The following is a 19,084-nucleotide window of genomic DNA, read 5'->3' as shown; positions in this document are numbered from 1 at the left end:
AACTGGGTCTGAGCTACTCTAACACCCATCTCTTCTAAGGTTTCAAAAAATTCCAACAAAAGCATGCCTCCTAAATGCAAAAAACCCCACATGGAAATACCTTCCCATGAACCCCACAAGCACCAAACCACCTCATACTAGCCCCAATACCTCCATTTGCCCCTACAACCCTTCTCTAAATGGCATCAGAGAGTGACCACATAGGAAAATAGAGGTATCAGGTTAGCTGTGTGTAGGAGGGGATGGATGAAATACTAACCTCTGCAATACATATGAAAACATGTACTGTAAGCAGGCACAACACAATGAAAAGACATTTCCAGGGGAGGCATTTCACATTTTAAATAGCTTGAACTGTACCCCTGCAGTGTTTAGCATTTTATTTCTCAGCCCAAAGAGGAATTCCAGCCACTTTCTCTTCAACAGTCTGATGGAGCAGAAAACTGGCTTCTGGGTATGCCAGAGCCAGCTCTGTTTAAAACTCATATGGACATTATCTTTTCTAAATGCACGAGTACGGGAAATGGCCTTAGGTGCTTTCAGATGGGGGGCAAGGGTTCTCTCAAATCCTGTGACCCATTCTCAATTCAAACTGGAGATGCCAGGTATTTAAACCTAAATCGATTGCCCACAGAAAGGGTTCCTAAACTGGATTGTTGTAGGTTTTTCGTGCAATATGGCCATGTTCTAGAAGACCAAATAGGACAGTCAGGTCTCAAGATATACCTCATCCCCTGCATCAAACACAAGCCACAGGAGCCTCCAGCTCACCTCCAGAGCTGGATTGGATGGCCTTTTAGGGGTAAACTTCAAATTCCATAATTCTGTGATATTTTGATTAAACAATCAGGGATAGAGTCGGTTTCCTGGAGAAAATAAATGTCTATTGAAGGTTCCCAAACTGTTTTGGTCATGGAACCTTCAGAAGACATTTATTTTCTGCAAGACCCTAACTCTATCTCTGATTGTTCAATCAAAATATCATAGAATGATGGAGTTGGAAGTTTACTCCCAAAAGGCCATCCCCAATCCAGCCCCATTTGGCCATACACAAAAACACAACCCAAGAACCTGACCCTAAACTGACCTCAATCTCCTCAATGGTGTGGACGATGAACATGTCTTGCAGGTCCTCCATGGCGCTCTCCATCCAGTTGTTGAAGGGCGCTGCCCGCTTGGCGTACTCCAAGTGGAGCTGGTCGATGGTCTCCAGCTGCTTCTCTGTTTTCTGCACAGGGGACCAAATGGGACAGTCAGGTCTCAGGATATACCTCACCCCCTGTGTCAAATGCAATCCGAAGGAGCCTCCAGCTCACCTCCAGAGCTTCCCTCCGTGTGTGAGTCAAGGATCCTAGCGTGTCCCACTGGTCACAGATCTTCTGGCACCGGGCGTTGACACTCGGGGAGTCGTAGTAGTCCAGCTCACTGTAGGGCAGAGAAGAGGGTCAGGATTCAAGGTTTGGGACCAGATCCACACTAGAGAAAGCTGCTAATTTTCTCCTGCTAATGCTCATAGAAAGTCTGCCTTCATTCCTTCCTAGTGTTGTATTCCATGCCACCTCACATATGGATGTTATTTTGACTGGTGTAGCAATACAACAAGATCTGAGTCAGATACTAAGTTAGAGCAATGCCGTGGGCCTTCAAAGCAGCACTGCATGCCCCGGAAAGTCAAGGGGTAGGAAGGGCCTCCTACACAAATTCCTTTTCCTTTCGTTCTGGAATTTAGGTCATCACTTGCACAAGGACCACCTCTTGCCCACTTGGACCAACTCTGAGTAGAAATGGAAAGAATATTCAAAAGTATTTGAAAAATACTGAAAAACGTGTTAAGTGTCAGGATGGAACAATAAGAAGAGAACTGGGGAGAATGTCTGCTGTCCAGGACGTATCTTGTACATTTTTAGCAACAGAGAACTCTTACCTTAAATAATATTTCAGTACATTCATATTGTCTGTTGCATACATTTTGCAAATTTTGCACAGAACAAGTCCTAAACTAAGAATTGTCTTGAAAGAAAAAACAGATTCCTAGCAGAATGAAAAATTGCTATAATTATGTATTATGCCCTTGAAGAACAGATTTAGGCAAGAATTATGTTCTTGTGTGTATGTGCCTTCAAAGTTGGCTGCTATTATTATTATTATTATTATTATTATTATTATTATTATTATGTTTATTGGGAGCCCTGATGGCATAGCGGGTTAAATCGCTGATCTGCTGAACTTGCTGACCAAAAGGTAAGCTGTTTGAATCCAGACAGTGGGAAGAGTTCCTGCTGTTAGCCCCAGCTTCTGCCAACCTAGCAGTTCAAAAACATGCAAGTGTGAGTAGATCGATAGGTACTGCTCTGTTGGGAAGGTAATGACACTCCATGCAGTCATGCCGGCCATATGACCCTGGAGGTGTCCACGGACAACACAACTTAGAAATTGAGATGACTGCCACCTCCCAGTATTGGCTTAATATCAGGGGAAAGCTTTACCTTTACTATTATGTTATTCATATCCCATCTTTTTCTCTCCACAAGGAGACTCAAAGTGGCCCCATGAATTTCACAAGGGTTTTTTAAGAGGTTCCACGAATGTAGGATGGATCTACACTGTAGAATTATTGCAGTTTGACACCGATTGAATTGCCATGGCTCAATGTTATGGAATCATGGGAATTGTAGTCTGACGAGGCACTAGAACTCTTTTGCCGAGAAGTCCAAAGCACTTGTAAAACTACAACCCAATGATTCCATAGCATTGAGCCACAGCAGTCAAAGTGGCGCGAAACTGAATTAATTCTACAGTGTAGATACATCAGTTAGCTCCAGCCCAGTGATTCTCAACTTATGCGTCCCCAGATATTTTGGCCTTCAACTCCCAGAAATCCTAACAGCTGGTAAACTGGTTGGGATTTCTGGGCCAAAACACCTGGGGACCCACAGGTTGAGAACCACTGCTCTAGAGTAACTAGAATGTGGCAATCCTTTGGCTCTCCAGATGTTGTGCTACAGCTCCCAATACTCCTTACCATATGGGTAGGTGCTGCTAGATGTTGATTGCAGTCAATCAACATCTAGAAGGTCAAATCACTCCCAAGGCTCTTCTGATGTGTTTATTTAGTGGAATCAGTATTGCACTAGACCTGATGGTTAATGGATGGGGACTTGTGTTTTAATGTTTTTATTGCTTTTATATGGTTTATATTATATGTTAATGTTTTAACTGTATTTTATGTTGTTGGGGGCATTGAATTATGTCGATTGTAAACTGTCTTGAGTTGCATTCGGGCTGAGAAAGGCGGTATATAAATATGGCAAATAAATCTATATAAATAAAAATGTAATGTTTGTTTGTGGGATTCACATAACTCAAAAACCACTGGACGAATTGACACCAAATTTGGACACAAGACATCTAACAACCCAATGTATGTCCTTCACTCAAAAAATTGATTTTGTCATTTGGGAGTTGTAGTTGCTGGGATTTATAGTTCACCTACAATCAAAGAACATTCTGAACCCCACCAATGATGGAATTGAACCAAACTTGGCACACAGTTCTCCCATGACAAACAGAAAATACTTGAAGGGTTTGGTGGGCAGTGTCCTTTGGATTTGGAGTTGTAGTTCACCTACATCCAGAGATCACTGTGGACTCAAACAATGATGGATCTGGACCAAAATTGGAATGAACTGTGATTTCATTTTGACGACTTGGCCTTATGTAATTATATGGTTGTATTTTAATGTATTTTATGTATTAGTATATTAATGGGGTGTGATGTTTTAAACTATTGTTTATGAAACTTTTGTTGTAAACTGGCCTGAGTCCCTCTTCGGAGGTCGAGAAGACCGGTATATAAAAGTTATAAATAAATAAATAAATAAATACTGAATAATGAATAAATACTTAATATGCCCAAATGTGAACACTGGTGGAGTTTGGGGAAAATAGAATCTTGACATTTGGGAGTTGTAGTTGCTGGGATTTATAGCTCACCTACAATCACAGAGCATTCTGAACCCCACCAACGATAGAATTGGGCCAAACCTCCCACACAGAACCCCCATGTGGGCTACAGCAATGCGTGGCAGGGGATGGCTAGTTAATAAATAAATGAGGAAAATAATGTGCAAATAGTTGCAGGTAGGCAAAATCAACCTGCTTCCCCATGTTGAGCCTTCTCCCACCTTAAAAACAGTTCTGCAAAGGCTTTAATTGGGGGGTTTCCCCTCCTTCATCCCCCCCATTTTGGGTTTATAACCTGGAAGAGTTATGGGAGTCCAGGCAATATTTTCCCAACCCATCTGAGGCACCAGAGGGTGCTGCTGTGTCTCTTCTGAAAAGGACTTTGGTGCAAAACAGGCTGTTGATTCCCCAACAGAGCGTGGAAAAGTTACCTTTCTTTGGGCCAACAGCTCCCAGGGTCCTCTAAGATCAAGCTGCTGGGTGGGTTTCTGGGAGTGACAGGCCCCTCATAAATAAACACTTCCAAGCTGTGCCCCAGGCTGCCCCAAATCTGGTGATGAAGGGGGACTGACACATCACTCTTGTCTCGGGGTGGCATTTTCCCAGGAACTCCTGAAAGCAATGTTTTAGCAGGCTGCCTCTGGCAGGCTACACGGAGCTACACATTCGGGAAGCGGCCAGAAAAGTGCCAAAGTGTTCGCCAAGCAAAACACATTGCGGAGGAGATTGGGAAAGCAAGAGCAACGACACACGGGGTGCCCAGCTTCAAACAGGACCAGATTTTCAGACCCAAGACTGATTACGCCAGGCATAATCAGACGAGGTGGGGAGGCCTCATTGCAGTGACGACGTGGGGTGACTTCCCAAATACACTTCAAATGGCACTCTCCTATTACAAAACATGTGTGTGTGTGTTTTCCGCATGAAGTCATGCTCCAGGCCACACACGTTTCCATGTTTTCCAAGTTCTCGGCCATTCCCAGCCGCTGGAATGAAGCGCCTCCATTCATGGCACAGCTCTGCCCTTGCCTCTGTGTGTACTAATTGTGTGTGAGAGTTTATCTGAGTGGGAAAAAAGAGGGGAAGGAAAAGCGGACGGGGAAGAGAAGTTTGCTGCAAACTCTTACAATAACTGCATTCTCGCGATGCACAAAGGGAGGGGGGGAGGAGAACAATGGGGGCACTGTGTGTGTGTCTGTGTATTTGGGTGAGTGATTGAGAGAGAGAGAAAGAAAGAGAGAGAGCCAGCAAGGGGAGAATACAGCCTTTCAGGAACACTTTCCAAAGTGAGGTGAGACCAGCAGATTGTGTGCGAGAGCCAAGAAGGTTTGGAAAGTGATCCTAAACGGCAAAGGGACTGCTCTTTTGGATTGCCCCAAAATATCACACAAGCATCTCTTTGTATTTTTCCCTTTCGGAAAGACAGGCCAAGCCTCTCCCTTTCAAACACAGCACACAAACACACCGCCTGTATGATATGAAGGAATGCTAACGGTGAACACTGAGGGTGTTTGCTTGAAAGGAGACTGGCTAATGATATCAGAGCTTTGAAATGTTGTGTTTTTTGGGACCACTGCTTCCAGAATAACTGGAGTCAGACTTGTCATTCAGACACATTATCTAGATCAGAGTTTCTCAACCTGGGGGTCGTAGCGAGTTACCAAAGATAATCAAAAAACACAGTATTTTCTATTGGTCATGGGGGTTCTGTGTGGGAAGTTTGACGCAATTCTATCCTTGGTGAGGTTCAGAATGCTCTTTGGTTGTAGGTGAACTATAAATCCCCGCAACTACAACTCCCAAATGTCAAGGTCTATTTTCTCCAAACTCCAGCAGTGTTCACATTTGGGCATATTGAGTATTCGTGACAAGTTTGGTCAAGATCCATCATTGTTTGAATTCACAGTGCTCTCGGGATGTAGGTGAACTACAACTCCAAAACTCAAGGTCAATGCCCTCCAAATCCTTCCGGTTTTTTCTGTTGGTTATGGGAGTTCTGTGTGCCAAATTTGGTTCAATTACATCATTGGTGGAATTCAGAATGCTCTTTGATTGTAGGTGAACTATAAATCCCAGCAACTACAATTCCCAAATGACAAAATCAACCCCCAACCCCACCAATATTCAAATTTGGACAGGTATTTGTGCCAAATTTGGTCCAATGATTGAAAATACATCCTGCATATCACGTATTTACATTATGATTAACAATACTCACAAAATTACAGTTGTGCAGCAGCAATGAAAATAATGTTATGGTTGGGGGTCATCACAACATGAGGAACTGTATTAAGGGTTTGTAGCATTAGGAAGGTTGAGAACTGCTGAACTAGAAGCTGAAATGGTTAATCTAATAATAATAATAATAATAATAATAATAATAATAATAATAATAATAATGCTATATTTATATTCTTCTCTATCTCCACAAAGGGTCTCTAAAGCCAGTGTAGTTCGCATGTGACGTAGCAACGAAAATAACTATGGTTGGGGGTCACCACAACATGAGGAACTGTGTTAAGGGCTCGCGGCATTAGGAAGGTTGAGAACCACTGATCTAGAGCCTGTAATTGCAAAAAAAGCATGTTTCTCCCCTTAATACTGTGAAACACTTCACAGTCTGAAGTGACAACAGCTTGAGAGTGGTCTGTGGGAGGACAGAGGTGTGGAAATGAAGCAAACCCATAAACAAAGAATCTAGAAAAATGTCCCAAGCAGATAACCTTAGCTTTGAGGGAACTGAGGAGTCCAAACCCCAGATTTCTCAAAAAGTAAACTTTTGCAACCTCCAAGAAAGCCCTGCTTGGACCAATATTTGAGGGAATGGAAAGCAAGACACTCTAGTTCAGTGATTCTCAACCTTCCTAATGTCACAACCCCTTAATGCAGTTCCTCACGTTGTGATGACCCCCAACCATAAAATTATTTTTGTTGATTCTTCACAATTGTCATTTTGCTACTGTTATGAATCATAATGTAAATATCTGATGTGCAGGATGTATCTTCATTCACTGGAACAAATTTGGCACAAATACTTGATTGAATATTGGTGGGGTTGGGGGGGATTAATTTTGTCATCTGGGAGTTGTAGTTGCTGGGATTTATAGTCAACCTACAAGCAAAGAGCATTCTGAACTCCACCAAAGATGGAATTGAACCAAATTGGCACACAGAACTCCCATGACTGACAGAAAATACTGGGTTCAGTGGGCATTGACCTTGAGTTTTGGAGTTGTAGTTCACCTACATCCAGAGAGCATTGTGGACTCAAACAATGATGGATCTGGACCAAACTTGACATGAATACTCAGTATGCCCAAATGTGGACACTGGTGGAGTTTGGGGAAAATAGACCTTGACACTTGGGAGTTGTAGTTGCTGGGATTTATAGTTCACCTACAATCAAAGAGCATTCTGAACTCCACCGATGATGGAATTGAACCAAACTTGGCACACAAAACTCCCATAACCAACAGAAAATACTGGAAGGGTTTGGTGGGCACTGACCTTGAGTTGTAGTTCACCTACATCCAGAGAGAACTGTGGACTCAAAAAATGATAGAATTGGGCCAAACTTCCCACACAGCACCCCACGACTAACAGAAAATATTGTGTTTTCTGATGATCTTTGGCGACCCCTCTGACACCTCCTTGTGACCCCCCAGGGGTCCCCACCCCCAGGTTGAGAAACACTGCTCTAGTTGATATTTAAGTTGAAATCCAATCTGATTTGATCCCCACTGAAACAATATATTAAATCAACACTTGGTTCTACTCTAGTTAAGACTAGATTTAGGCCCCAGGATTGATTCCCAGCAGCTGCCGCTTTGCTATTTCGTTTTGCATTGCTATGTGCAAATTCAGCACATAGCTAAAATCCTGAACCATAGTCAGAGATCCTCGCTATGCAATCTTACAGGTTTCCTTCTGCCGCAGGCTGCGAATAGAAGCAAAGACAATCTCTGAAAACAGGATTCATTAAGCAAGGTGCAACGACAGCACACCTGATGGCCTTCTTGCAAATGCCTCGTTTGCTTGGAAGTATTTAGAGGAGGCCATCAGGTATGCTGTGGTTGCACTTCTGTTTATGAATCTCCTTTTCAGATTGACCCCCAAATCCCACACTCTAAGAAAGTTACTTCCTATATCTAGCTAAATCAGGCATGAGCAAACATTCAAGATGTTTTGGACTCCAACTCCCACTATTCCTAACAGCCTCAGGCCCCTTCCTTTTCCCCCTCAGCCGCTTAAGCGGCTGAGGGGGAAAAGGAAGGGGCTTGAGGATGCTAGGAATGGTGGGAGTTGAAGTCCAAAACATCTGCAAGGCCCAAGTTTGCCCCTATCTGGGCTAGAACGACCCTAGAAGAGAGGATGAGGAAGAGGAAGGAGAAGAGGAGGAAGGCCATACTTGAGCTCCTGAGCAATGGCCGCTATCTGCTCCACTCGGTCCTGGTGAGCCGCCAGGTCGCTCTCAAAAGCCTCGTGTTTCCGGATCAGGGCTTTGATGTCCGAAAGGGTGGCTGTCTCGTAGTCCTTCTGTTTCAGCATGGCCTCTTTGCCTGATGAAGCGAAACAAACATCATTATTATTTATTTACAGCATTTATATTCTGACCTTCTCACTCCAAAGGGGACTCAGGGCAGATCACAGAACACATATACGGCAAACATTCAATGACGTTAAACAGACAGGACAGACAACAGATAGAGGTGCTATGTCAGCATTTTTCAAAGCTTCGGCGTCCTGGAGGTTGTGCCTGATTCGGGCCACAGGGGGTGCTGTCGCTCGATCCTCTATGACGAAGAATCCTTGATCACAGACTTCCTCCTTTCTTTGATAGCCAGCATTTTTCTGGTATTTCTTTTATTTGGTGCTGTAAAATACCTCCCTGCTAAATTTCTCTACTCACAGCTCACAACTGTTCTTGAACTGCTTAGGTGGACAGTGAGATGAGCTGAAGGTCAGATGCTCACCCCGGGCTTCGAACTTCCAACCTTTCGATAGGTAAGATGTATTGCTGCTGATGATTAACCAGCTGTGCTACATTTTGTTCAGAAGCTATCACAACAACAGATTTCGCAGCTGCCCCCCCCCACCTGATTTTTTCAGGTTTTCTGGTATTTTACCCACAATATTGTGATAGGGTTTGGAATGTGGTGAGATCCAAGCAAACAAGATCACTCTGCTGGCTTTTGTATTGGATCACATGTTGGATACTTGTCTAGGACTTGTCAGGTGCCTAGGACTGTGTGATGCATCAGCAAATAATGAGTACAGATCCTAGTAGGGTAGCCTTTTGCAGCTGAGGGACAGCAATTTTTTCAGCACCAATTGATTTTAAGTGCAGGCCAAGATCTTTAGGACCACCTTGACGGGCTTGTGCCAGAGTTTTTGCAATTCTATCTTTAAATCGTTATTATTATTAGTTTGATGTGTTTAATTTCTGTAACTACTACTACTACTACTATTATTAGAAACACAACGAGTCTTGTGCCAGAGTCGTCGTCTTCTTCTTCTTCTTATTAGAAACACAACAAGATGAGTCTTGTGCCAGAGTCTTTGCAGTTCGATCTTTAAATCCTCATAACGTGTCAGCTTTTCCAGTTGTTTCTCTGCAATCCTGATGTCACCTGGGATTGCAACATTAACGATCCATAATTTGTTTTTTAACACGATTGTGAGGTCAGGAGTATTATGCTCCAAAACTCTTGTCTGTCTGAATTCGGAAGTCCCATAGTAGCTTGACGTGTTCATTCTCTATAACTTTTTCTGGCTTGTGATCCCACCAATTCTTTGTCACAAGCAGATGTTATTTGTGGCACAAGTTCCAATGAATTATCTGAGCAATGATGTTATGCCTCTTCTTGTAGTCTGTCTGCACGATCTTCTTGCAGCAGCTGAGCATGTGATCTGTTGTTGTTGCTGTTGTTGTTGCTGTGGCACAAGTTCCAATGAATTATCCGAGCAACGATGTTATGCCTCTGCTTGTAGTCTGTCTGCACAATCTTCTTGCAGCAGCTGATCATGTGATCTGTTGTTATTGTTTGTTTGTTCTTCTTCTTCTTCTTCTAAGGCAGACTCCAAGGCCTCCTTTAAGCCAAGAGCATTAACAAAATGCTCAATTGATTCCACTGACTTCTTTGTCCAGGTTTCGCTCACTTCATTTCCCTCATTTTCCATGCAATGTGGGGATTCCCAAACCAGAGATATGAACACAGACTCTGGAAAGTTTATTCCTGGACTACAACTCGTAGATGTCCCTTTCTACCTTTGCCGGGAGACTTTGGGAATTATAGTCCCAAAATATATTTACGTTCCCAAGCTCTACTTCATCAAGCCATGGCCAGACACAGGAAGTAGACGCCAGGCCTCCTCCGGCTACACAGGAAACCAGAGGATGGCGTGAAGCAGAGCTTTCTGACTTCCAGCTCAAGCATGTTCCTTTTGGCTCATCCCTCGGCCACCGTCCCTCCGTCCCTTTTCCCAGCTTCAGTCAGCTAGGTTGGAGGGGCAAGAGAGGAAATTCAAATGAGCCGCTATTTGCTAGCAACCTGGCACATTGCTGGAGTTTCTGTGGTAATTCTAAAGTTATTTGGGTTGGGGAGAGAAAAGGGCTGCCGGAGTGTTGAAAACACTCTTCTGTTCCAATCAGCTGTTCCCTGGGACACGCTTAGCTTGGAAAATTCTTCCTTGGCTGCAAGCCAGGCAGAGGTCCAGACAATCTGAGAACGGCAAACTGTGTGGAGAGAGAAAAGAATGGGAGGGAGGCGGCTGACGCTAGATGCTGACCGGACACCAGAAGTTTGATCGGAATGGCTTAGCTTTGGGCCAGAAGTTCCATTCTTTGGGCCGTGAGAAAGGCTGGAGTGAGCCTTGAGGACAACCGCTTGGCTGGCAGGTTCAGGGGGAATCCAAACCATTGGGGTTGCCCAGAAATACACAGTTCTTCTCCATGAGATCCAACTGACCAGAAGAGGACAACCTCACTTGGACCATGTTGCAGCTACTCATGGTTTTAATAGAGAAAAATATACTTCTGAGTAGATGCATGTTGGGTGATCTTAATCCAGAAAGCCAACTCGATAGAAAATATGTAAGACTAATGTTATAGATGACTACGGTAGCGAGAATCATGTCTTCTTAAAGATGAAAAAATATATTTTTTGGTGTCAGGAGTGACTTGAGAAACTGCAAGTCGTTTCTGGTGTGAGAGAATTAGCTGTCTGCAAGGACGTTGCTCAGGGGACGTCTGGATGTTTGATGTTTTACCATCCTTATGGGGGGCTTTTCTCATGTCCCCGCATGAGGAGCTGTAGCTGACAGAGGGAGCTCTCATAGAATCCTAGAGTTGGAAGAATCCTAGAGTTGGCCATTCAGTCTAATCCCCTGCCAAGAAGCAGGAATATTGCATTCAAAGCACCCCCAACAGATGGCCATCCAGCCTTTGTTTAAAAGCCTCCAAAGAAGGAGCCTCCACCACACTCCGAGGCAGGGAGTTCCACTGCTGAACGGCTCTCACAGTCAGAAAGTTCTTCCTAATGTTTAGATGGAATCTCTTTTCTTGTAGTTTGAAGCCATTGTTCCGTGTCCTAGTCTCCAGGGAAGCAGAAAACAAGCTTGCTCCCTCTCCTCTGATTTGAACCTCTGACTTGTCGGTCTTTAGTCCTGCTAGCACAAGGGTTTAACCAATTGCGCTATCAGCGGCTCCAAAGATGGAAAGAATCAACCACCCCGATGCAAAAAGATTGCCTTGCAAAGATGTGCAAACTAGCGGAAATGGACAAACACAATGTTGATTGAAGGGAAATCTCTAATCAATTTCAAGGTGGACTGGGCCTATTTATTAGGTTTCTGCAGCAAAGTTGCAGTCAACCCTCTATAATTGTGTTTTTATTAAAATTAGAAAAGTGTCCTCTTATAGGGAAAGGACGTATAAATGTTTTTTCTTCTTTTAATTGGCATGGAAAACTGAGAAAATAAATCCGTCAGGCAGAGAATGTAAACTCATTAGATTAAACTTTTCCTAAATTAGTGGTTTAGTGTTTTTTTTTTGGGGGGGGGGGGAGTCGTTAGTTTTGTAATCTGTTTTGTGTTTATTCCAGTGTTTTATTTTTAATAGGTACTACTTAGTTTTATGCCCCCCCCCCCCCCGGGTGGTGCAGCAGGTTAAACCGCTGAGCTTTTGAACTTGCTGACCAAAAGGTTGGCGGTTCGAATCTGGGGAGTGGGGTGAGCTCCCGCTGTTAGCCCCAACTTCTGCCAACCTAGCAATTTGAAAACATGCAAATGTGAGTAGATCAATAGGTACCGCTCCAGCGCGAAGGTAATGACGCTCCATGCAGTCATGCTGGCCACATGACCTTGGAGGTGTCTACGGACAACGCTGGCTCTTCGGCTTAGAAATGGAGATGAGCACCACTCGACTAGACTAGGTGAACTATAAATCCCAGCAAATACAACTCCCAAATGACAAAATCAATCTGTCATATGTTCTGCAGTTGATGGTGGTTGGTAATGGAAGGGTTAAAGTGAATATTAGTTCTAAAGGGTTTGGTCATTTGTAAGTGGGAGTTCATGGGTGAAAGCAATTACGGGTGGAGGTGTGCAGGAGATGGGTTGCAGCTGGGTGTTATTGGATTTAAGGAGCTAACCTTGAGACTGATCTTTGGGAGAAAAGTATCTGTTGTATTTTGGTGGTGGATGCTGCTGGTTTTTCCCCCAGGTCTGTTGGATTTTTCGGCATTCTGACCTGTCTCCTGTAATCTTGGGATCCTTGAACCTTGAGCCTTTGGACTGGCTTTTGACTACGGTATAGACTCTTGATCCCTGGACTCTGTTATTGAACTCTTGGCATTTGACCATTGGACCGGACCCTTTTGACTACAAAGTTATTTTTGCTATCAGTTTTTGTCTATTCCGTAGCTGTGTGCTATCTTTGTGTTTTAGACTTTGATCTATTAAAACAGCCAGTAAGTAAGTAAGTGCTGTTTGAATTAAACTGTTTGATAAAACTGGGAGTTTTGATTCATCTCTACCTAAACAAGGTAGAGCCCTGGCAACGTGACACAATCCCACCCCAAACCCCACCAGTATTCAAATGTATTGAGTATTTGAACACATCTCACCATACTAAAACAGTGGACGTCTCTTAATGAGACATGCCACATTATCACAGGGTGCCTGCGCCCTACACCACTGGAGAATTACACTGCTTAGTCGGTACTGCACCACCTGACATCCGCCGGGAAGTAGCAGCCAATAGTGAAAGGACCAAGGCAGTGACATCTCCAGCTCATCCCTTGTTTGGGTATCAGCCAGCACATCAACGACTTAAATCAAGAAATAGTTTTCTAAGATCTACAGAGACACTTGCTGGAACACCTCAGCAAGCGAGAGTCCAAAAGTGGCAGGCTCAAACCCAGCACCTCAATCCGTGGGTGATACCAGATGAGAGACCCCCCTCCTGGGCACACAGAAGACTGGGCAACTTGGAAGGCGCTGAACAGACTGTGCTCTGGCACCACGAGATGCAGAGCCAACCTTAGGAAATGGGGCTACAAAGTTGAATCCATGACATGTGCGTGTGGGGAAGAGCAAACCACAGACCACCTGCTGCAATGCAACCTGAGCCCTGCTACATGCACAATGGAGCACCTTCTTGCGGCAACACCAGAGGCACTCCAAGTGGCCAGCTACTGGTCAAAGGACATTTAATCAACTACCAAATTTGCGAAATTTGTGGTTTTTATCTGTTTGTTTGTTTTGTTCTATTAGAAATGTAATACAATGGTATAGTTGCTGATGACATGATAAATAAATAAATAAATTGGGTATTTGTGCCAAATTTGGTCCAGTGAATGAAAATACATCCTGCATATCAGATATTACATTACGATTCGTAACAGTAGCAAAATCACAGTTGTGAAGTACAAAAATGATGTTATGGTTGGGGGCCACCACAACAGCAGGCACTGCATTAAGAGGTCTAGCAGGTTTCCATGGCCAACTGGGGAATCAAATCCTGGTCATAGTTCAATGCTAGCTACGTGCAAAGAGAACTAGAAAGCACAAGTAACAGCAGAGCTTGTCTGGTTTCTCAGCTCCTTTGTCTGTATTCCAGACGGGATCTTAAAAAGATGGTCTTCTGAGCACCAAGGGAGTCGGTGCTCTTCAAAGGCAACCTCCTTGCCTCCCTTAGCAACTGTCTGCCCACTTTGATGGATGGCGATGGAGAGGAGGGGTGCGGAAAGAGGGGAGCAGCAGCGGTGTTGCTCTGCCCACCAGCACAGACTGCTGCAGAAATGGGGGAGAAAAAAGGAATTTGCTGCAAGTATCACATTGTGTCCTAACAGGAAGCTGCAGGGACGCTGATAATGTTTTCTCCGCCCTGGACTGTGCTAAGAATAGGGCCGGTGACAAAAGGATTCCAAGCCTGAAAGGGAGTAAACAACTTGAAACAAAACCTTGGAGTAGAAGCACTGAGGAGTAGAAGCTGGCAAAGGTATAAGACTCCATTCGATGGGTAGGCAGGTTGCACTCTCATCTTTTAAAGGGTGGCTTCTTCCTTGTTGCCCTTTCCTCAGCAAGTAATTTGTTTCTTTGCTCTTTACAGAAATTGACTGCAAAGGCTTTTAGTAATGTACTGCTCTGCCGGTTTACCATTTGCCAGCTTTAATGGATTTGTTTTAAAGGGTTTCAACCCGATAGACCGTTTAATTGTATTTGAACAATAAAGTTTTCACTTTGCTTTCTGCAAATGTTTTCAATTGTGTTTTGTTTTGATTTTTGTAAAGTGCCTTGACTCCCAGTATTGGAGAAAAGGCAAGATATAAACCAGGGGTCCTCAAACTAAGGCCTGAGGGCTGGATACAGCCCTCCAAGGTCATTTACCCGGTCCACGCTCAGGGTCAACCTAAGTCTGAAACGACTTGAAAGCACACATAGAATTCTAGAGTTGGAAGAGACCTCATGGGCCATCCAGTCCAACACCCTGCCAAGAAACAGGAATATTGCATTCCAAGCACCCCTGACAGATGGCCATCCAGCCTCTGTTTAAAAGCTTCCAAAGAAGGAGCCTCCACCACACTCCGGGGCAGAGAGTTCCACTGCTGAACGACTCTCACAGTCAGGAAGTTCTTACTCATGTTCAGATGGAATCTCCTTTCTTGTAGTTTGAAGCCGTTATTCCGTGTCCTAGTCTCCAGGGAAGCAGAAAACAAGCTTGCTCCCTCCTTCCTGTGGCTTCCTCTCAAATATTTATACACAGCTATCATATCTCCTCTCAGCCTTCTCTTCTTCGGGCTAAACATGCCCAGCTCCTTAAGCCGCTCCTCATAGGGCTTGTTCTCCAGACCCTTGATCATTTTAGTCGCCCTCCTCTGGACACATTCCAGCTTGTCAATATCTCTCTTGAATCGTGGTGCCCAGAATTGGACACAATATTCCAGGTGTGGGCTAACCAAAGCGGAATAGAGGGGTAGATTTACTTCCCTAGATCTAGACACTATGCTCCTATTGATGCATGTCAAAATCCCATTGGATTTTTTTGCTGCTACATCACATTGTTGGCTCATATTTAACTTGTTGTCCATGAGGACTCTAAGATCTTTTTCACATGTACTGCTCTTGAGCCAGGTGTCCCCCAACAACAACAACAACAACAACAACAACAACAACAATCCTATCTTATCAGCCAAAAGCAGGCCCACACTTCCTATTGAAATACTAATAAGTTTATACTTGTTCTTCATTTTAATTATTGTATTGTTTTTGTATTGTATTATTGCACTACAAATAAGATATGTGCAGTGTGCACAGGAATTCATTCATGCTTTTTAAAAATTATAATCTGGCCCTTCAATAGTTTGAGGGACTGTGACCGAGTCCTCTGTTTAAAAAGTTTGAGGACCTCTGATATAAACAAATAAACAATGAACACCAAGTCACTGAGGGTGTAAAATATAGTCAGTAACACTTGGGTTGACTGTGAAACTGAAACTTTATTTGTTGTTGTTTATTTGCTGCGCTTTTCCTGTATGCAGGGAGTTGGACTAGATGGCCCATGTGGTCTCCTCCAATTTTATTATTCTATGATTTTGTATTTATACTTATTCTATCCCACCTTTCTTCCAATATAGAGATTGAATGTAGTTTGAGATTATGATGACAACAACATGTTGTCGAAGGCTTACATAGCCAGAATCACTGGGTTGCTGTGAGTTTTCCAGGCTGTATGGCCAAGTTCCAGAAGTATTCCCTCCTGACGTTTCGCCCACATCTATGGCAGGCATCATCAGAGGTTGAGGGGTCTGTTGCAAACTAGGCAAATGGGGTATATATATCCAGTGTAGCAGAAAGAACTCTTGTCTGCTTGAGGCAAGTGTGAATGTTGCAAATGGCCACATTGACTAGCAAGGATTTGTGTCATGCAACATGTAGAGAGATTACATGTAAAAACCATGCCACAAGCTTGAGTGTGAGGAATGATTATGCAGGCCAACACAATAATCCCCACCACAGACTCACGTCATATGCTGCCAAGTATTTTGGAATCAAACTCGCACCACCAAGACGCAGCTGATAAAGTGTTAGGCTAGGATGGAGGTGACCCAGGTGAAAAATTTCCATTCAGTAATCAGACAGTCTTTGAAGCTGCAAGGCCATTCAATGCTAATCAAGGTGGCCATTTTCAACATTCACGTTTGCCACCCTGGACATTATTCCATAGATATATAAACCCACAGACCTCACAACCTTTGAGGATGGCTGCCACAGACGTGGATGAGACTTCAGGAGAGAATGCTTCTGGAACATGGCCATACAGCCTGGAAAACTCAAAGCAACCCAACAATGATAATGTTATCCAAACTACTTGGGGGTCATAATTGTGACCAGGGGATGCACTGGAGCACCTGGTGCATGGTGTTGCTTTTCTCTAAAGTTCATCTCAAAATGACAACAGGAAGTGATCTGACCCTGTTGCCATTTTGAGAAGGACTGCAGAGAAATTCGGCTTCGCTATATGTTGGTGGAAGTCACAGCTTCAGATAACAAGGAGCGTAGTATCACTGTAGTGGAGCCCCCGGTGGTGCAGTGGGCTAAACCCCTGTGCTGGCAGGACTGAGGACCGACAGGTTGCAGGTTCGAATCCGGGGAGAGGTGGATGAGCTCCCTCTGTCTTCTCCAGCTCCTCCAACAGGGACATGAGAGAAGCCTCCCACAAGGATGATAAAAACATCAAATCATCCGGGCGTCCCCTGGGCAACGTCCTTGCAGACGGCCAATTCTCTCACACCAGAAGTGACTTGCCGTTTCTTAAGTCGCTCCTGACACGACAAAAAAACCAAAACAAAACACTGTAGTGGGTTTCCAACTCACTGTAGAATGAAAATTGTAAGTAACAGTAAGTGAAGAGCTGTCTGAGGAAACTATTAAGAATGATATCATCAAGACAAAAAAAAAAAAAATCCAGAATTTCAGGAAGGAAGCTGGGTTACAATCCTTTTCTTTGAGCAGTGTAAGAGTTTCGCCCCCCGCACCCATAAATGCAGAGCTGGGATGGAGGAAAAACATTAAAATTACACACTATCCTTTGCCCATGTGTGCATGAACATCATCATGCAGCCTGAAATTATATAACCCTGGAACGGTTTCTTAGTCCGTGTAATTTATGCAGGTTATTGGAACGGAATATAGATACACGATTTCCCTGCGAAAGATGAATAATTCTGTCCCAAATCCTCTTAAGCCTAGTTTTCTGTCTCCAGTAGCAACCAGCCTCGGAATGGAAAAGTCCATAGCAGCAGCTGTGGTTTTGCTGGCTGCCCAAACAATGTGAGAAGCAGAAGGCAAAATGGACAAAACCATTCGGATGAAAAATCATTTGACAGCGAACCATTACATCGCAAGCGGCTGTCAAAATTTGACAGACTCCTTCTTCCCTCCGCTTTCCCAAGGGTTGGGTCAATCTGGGACAACTGAGAGGGGCTGGGATGCAGTTTAGCATATGCTTGAGATGTGGGAGGTCCCGGACTGAATTGCTGGAATCTATAATATATTTTTAAAAAGACTGGAAAAGCAGTCTTAGAGCAAAATCGTGGTAATAGTTGGAAGGAGAATACCTTGGAAAAGTTGCTTTTCTGGATAGCAGTTTCCAGGAACCCTCTCCAACAGCTACAGCCAAGAACTTTCCAAAGTTTTGCAACAAAGGGATTGTTTGACATGTGCATCTGGTGCTCACCTTCGGTCCAACACTCGTGAATGGATGCCTTCTGCCTGTACTTCTGGCCCAAGTGCTCCAGCCGCTCCAGCCTCCGCATCTCATTCAGTAGCCACTCTTCGTAACCTTTCTCCGCCTGCTCCAAGTGCTGCCAACCATTGTTGATGTCCTGTGGGAATTGGACAGAGTATATGTACAACGGGGTGAGAAAAGCTTTTGGAGGTGCCTCCTGTTAGTTCTGCTTCTCAACTAAGGGGCTTCCAAAGTGGCTGCACATGTCAGGAATGTTTTGATTGTGTGCTCTAGCATGACAGGAGCTTAGACTGCCATTGCTTCTCTGAAAAGTCTACAGAACCCACTGAGCTCTGACCACCTCATGCTTGCTGGTGACTTCTACTCTGCTTTAAGTTGCCAGGCAGGCCCACTCACCGAAACCATCTTCCCCTCAGAAGGCATAAAGGCTGGCCGATTGTTCAGCCGCAGCTTGGTCTGCAAGGTGTTGAAGTTGATCTCCAGCTGGCACTTCTCCTGCACCTTGGGGGGTTTGTGGACCCTCCGGTAGTCGCGGAAGTCCTCCAGCTTCTGCTGCATCCCTTGCATAGTCTTCTGAGGGACACGGTTCTCCAGCCAAGGGATGGTGCGCTGAATCCACTCCAGGAGCTGAGGAAGTCGGGGGGAGGTGGGGAGAGAAAAGATATAATAATAATAATAATAATAATTAAAGATCGAACAGCAAAGACTCTGGCACAAACCAGTCAAGGTGGTCCCAGTGGTGATCGACACAGTGGGTACAGTGCCTAAAGACCTTGGCCTGCACTTAAACACAATCGGCGCTGACAAAATTACCATCTGCCAGTTGCAGAAGGCCACCTTACTGGGATCTGCACGCATTATTCGCCGATA

At 44.2% G+C, this 19,084-nt stretch overlaps 1 protein-coding gene across 6 annotated transcripts in view; it reads right to left on the bottom strand.

Moving 5' to 3' along the window:
- LOC137095353 (alpha-actinin-4) overlaps positions 1-19,084 on the bottom strand; it is a 177,287-nt gene that overhangs the window by 17,116 nt on the left and 141,087 nt on the right. For all 6 annotated transcript variants that reach the window (XM_067461919.1, XM_067461923.1, XM_067461918.1 and 3 more), the window contains exons 10-14: positions 18,611-18,841; positions 18,203-18,350; positions 8,372-8,522; positions 1,317-1,425; positions 1,088-1,228 (exon numbers count right to left, since the gene is read on the bottom strand). In XM_067461919.1, coding sequence (XP_067318020.1) covers positions 1,088-1,228; positions 1,317-1,425; positions 8,372-8,522; positions 18,203-18,350; positions 18,611-18,841 — 780 coding nt within the window. The remainder of the gene's footprint in view (positions 1-1,087; positions 1,229-1,316; positions 1,426-8,371; positions 8,523-18,202; positions 18,351-18,610; positions 18,842-19,084) is intronic.

Source organism: Anolis sagrei, chromosome Y (assembly GCF_037176765.1).
Source record: "Anolis sagrei isolate rAnoSag1 chromosome Y, rAnoSag1.mat, whole genome shotgun sequence".
Taxonomy (NCBI): domain Eukaryota; kingdom Metazoa; phylum Chordata; class Lepidosauria; order Squamata; family Dactyloidae; genus Anolis; species Anolis sagrei.
Note: the sequence above shows the minus strand (reverse complement) of the source record. Positions and strands in the feature narration are given on the sequence as shown.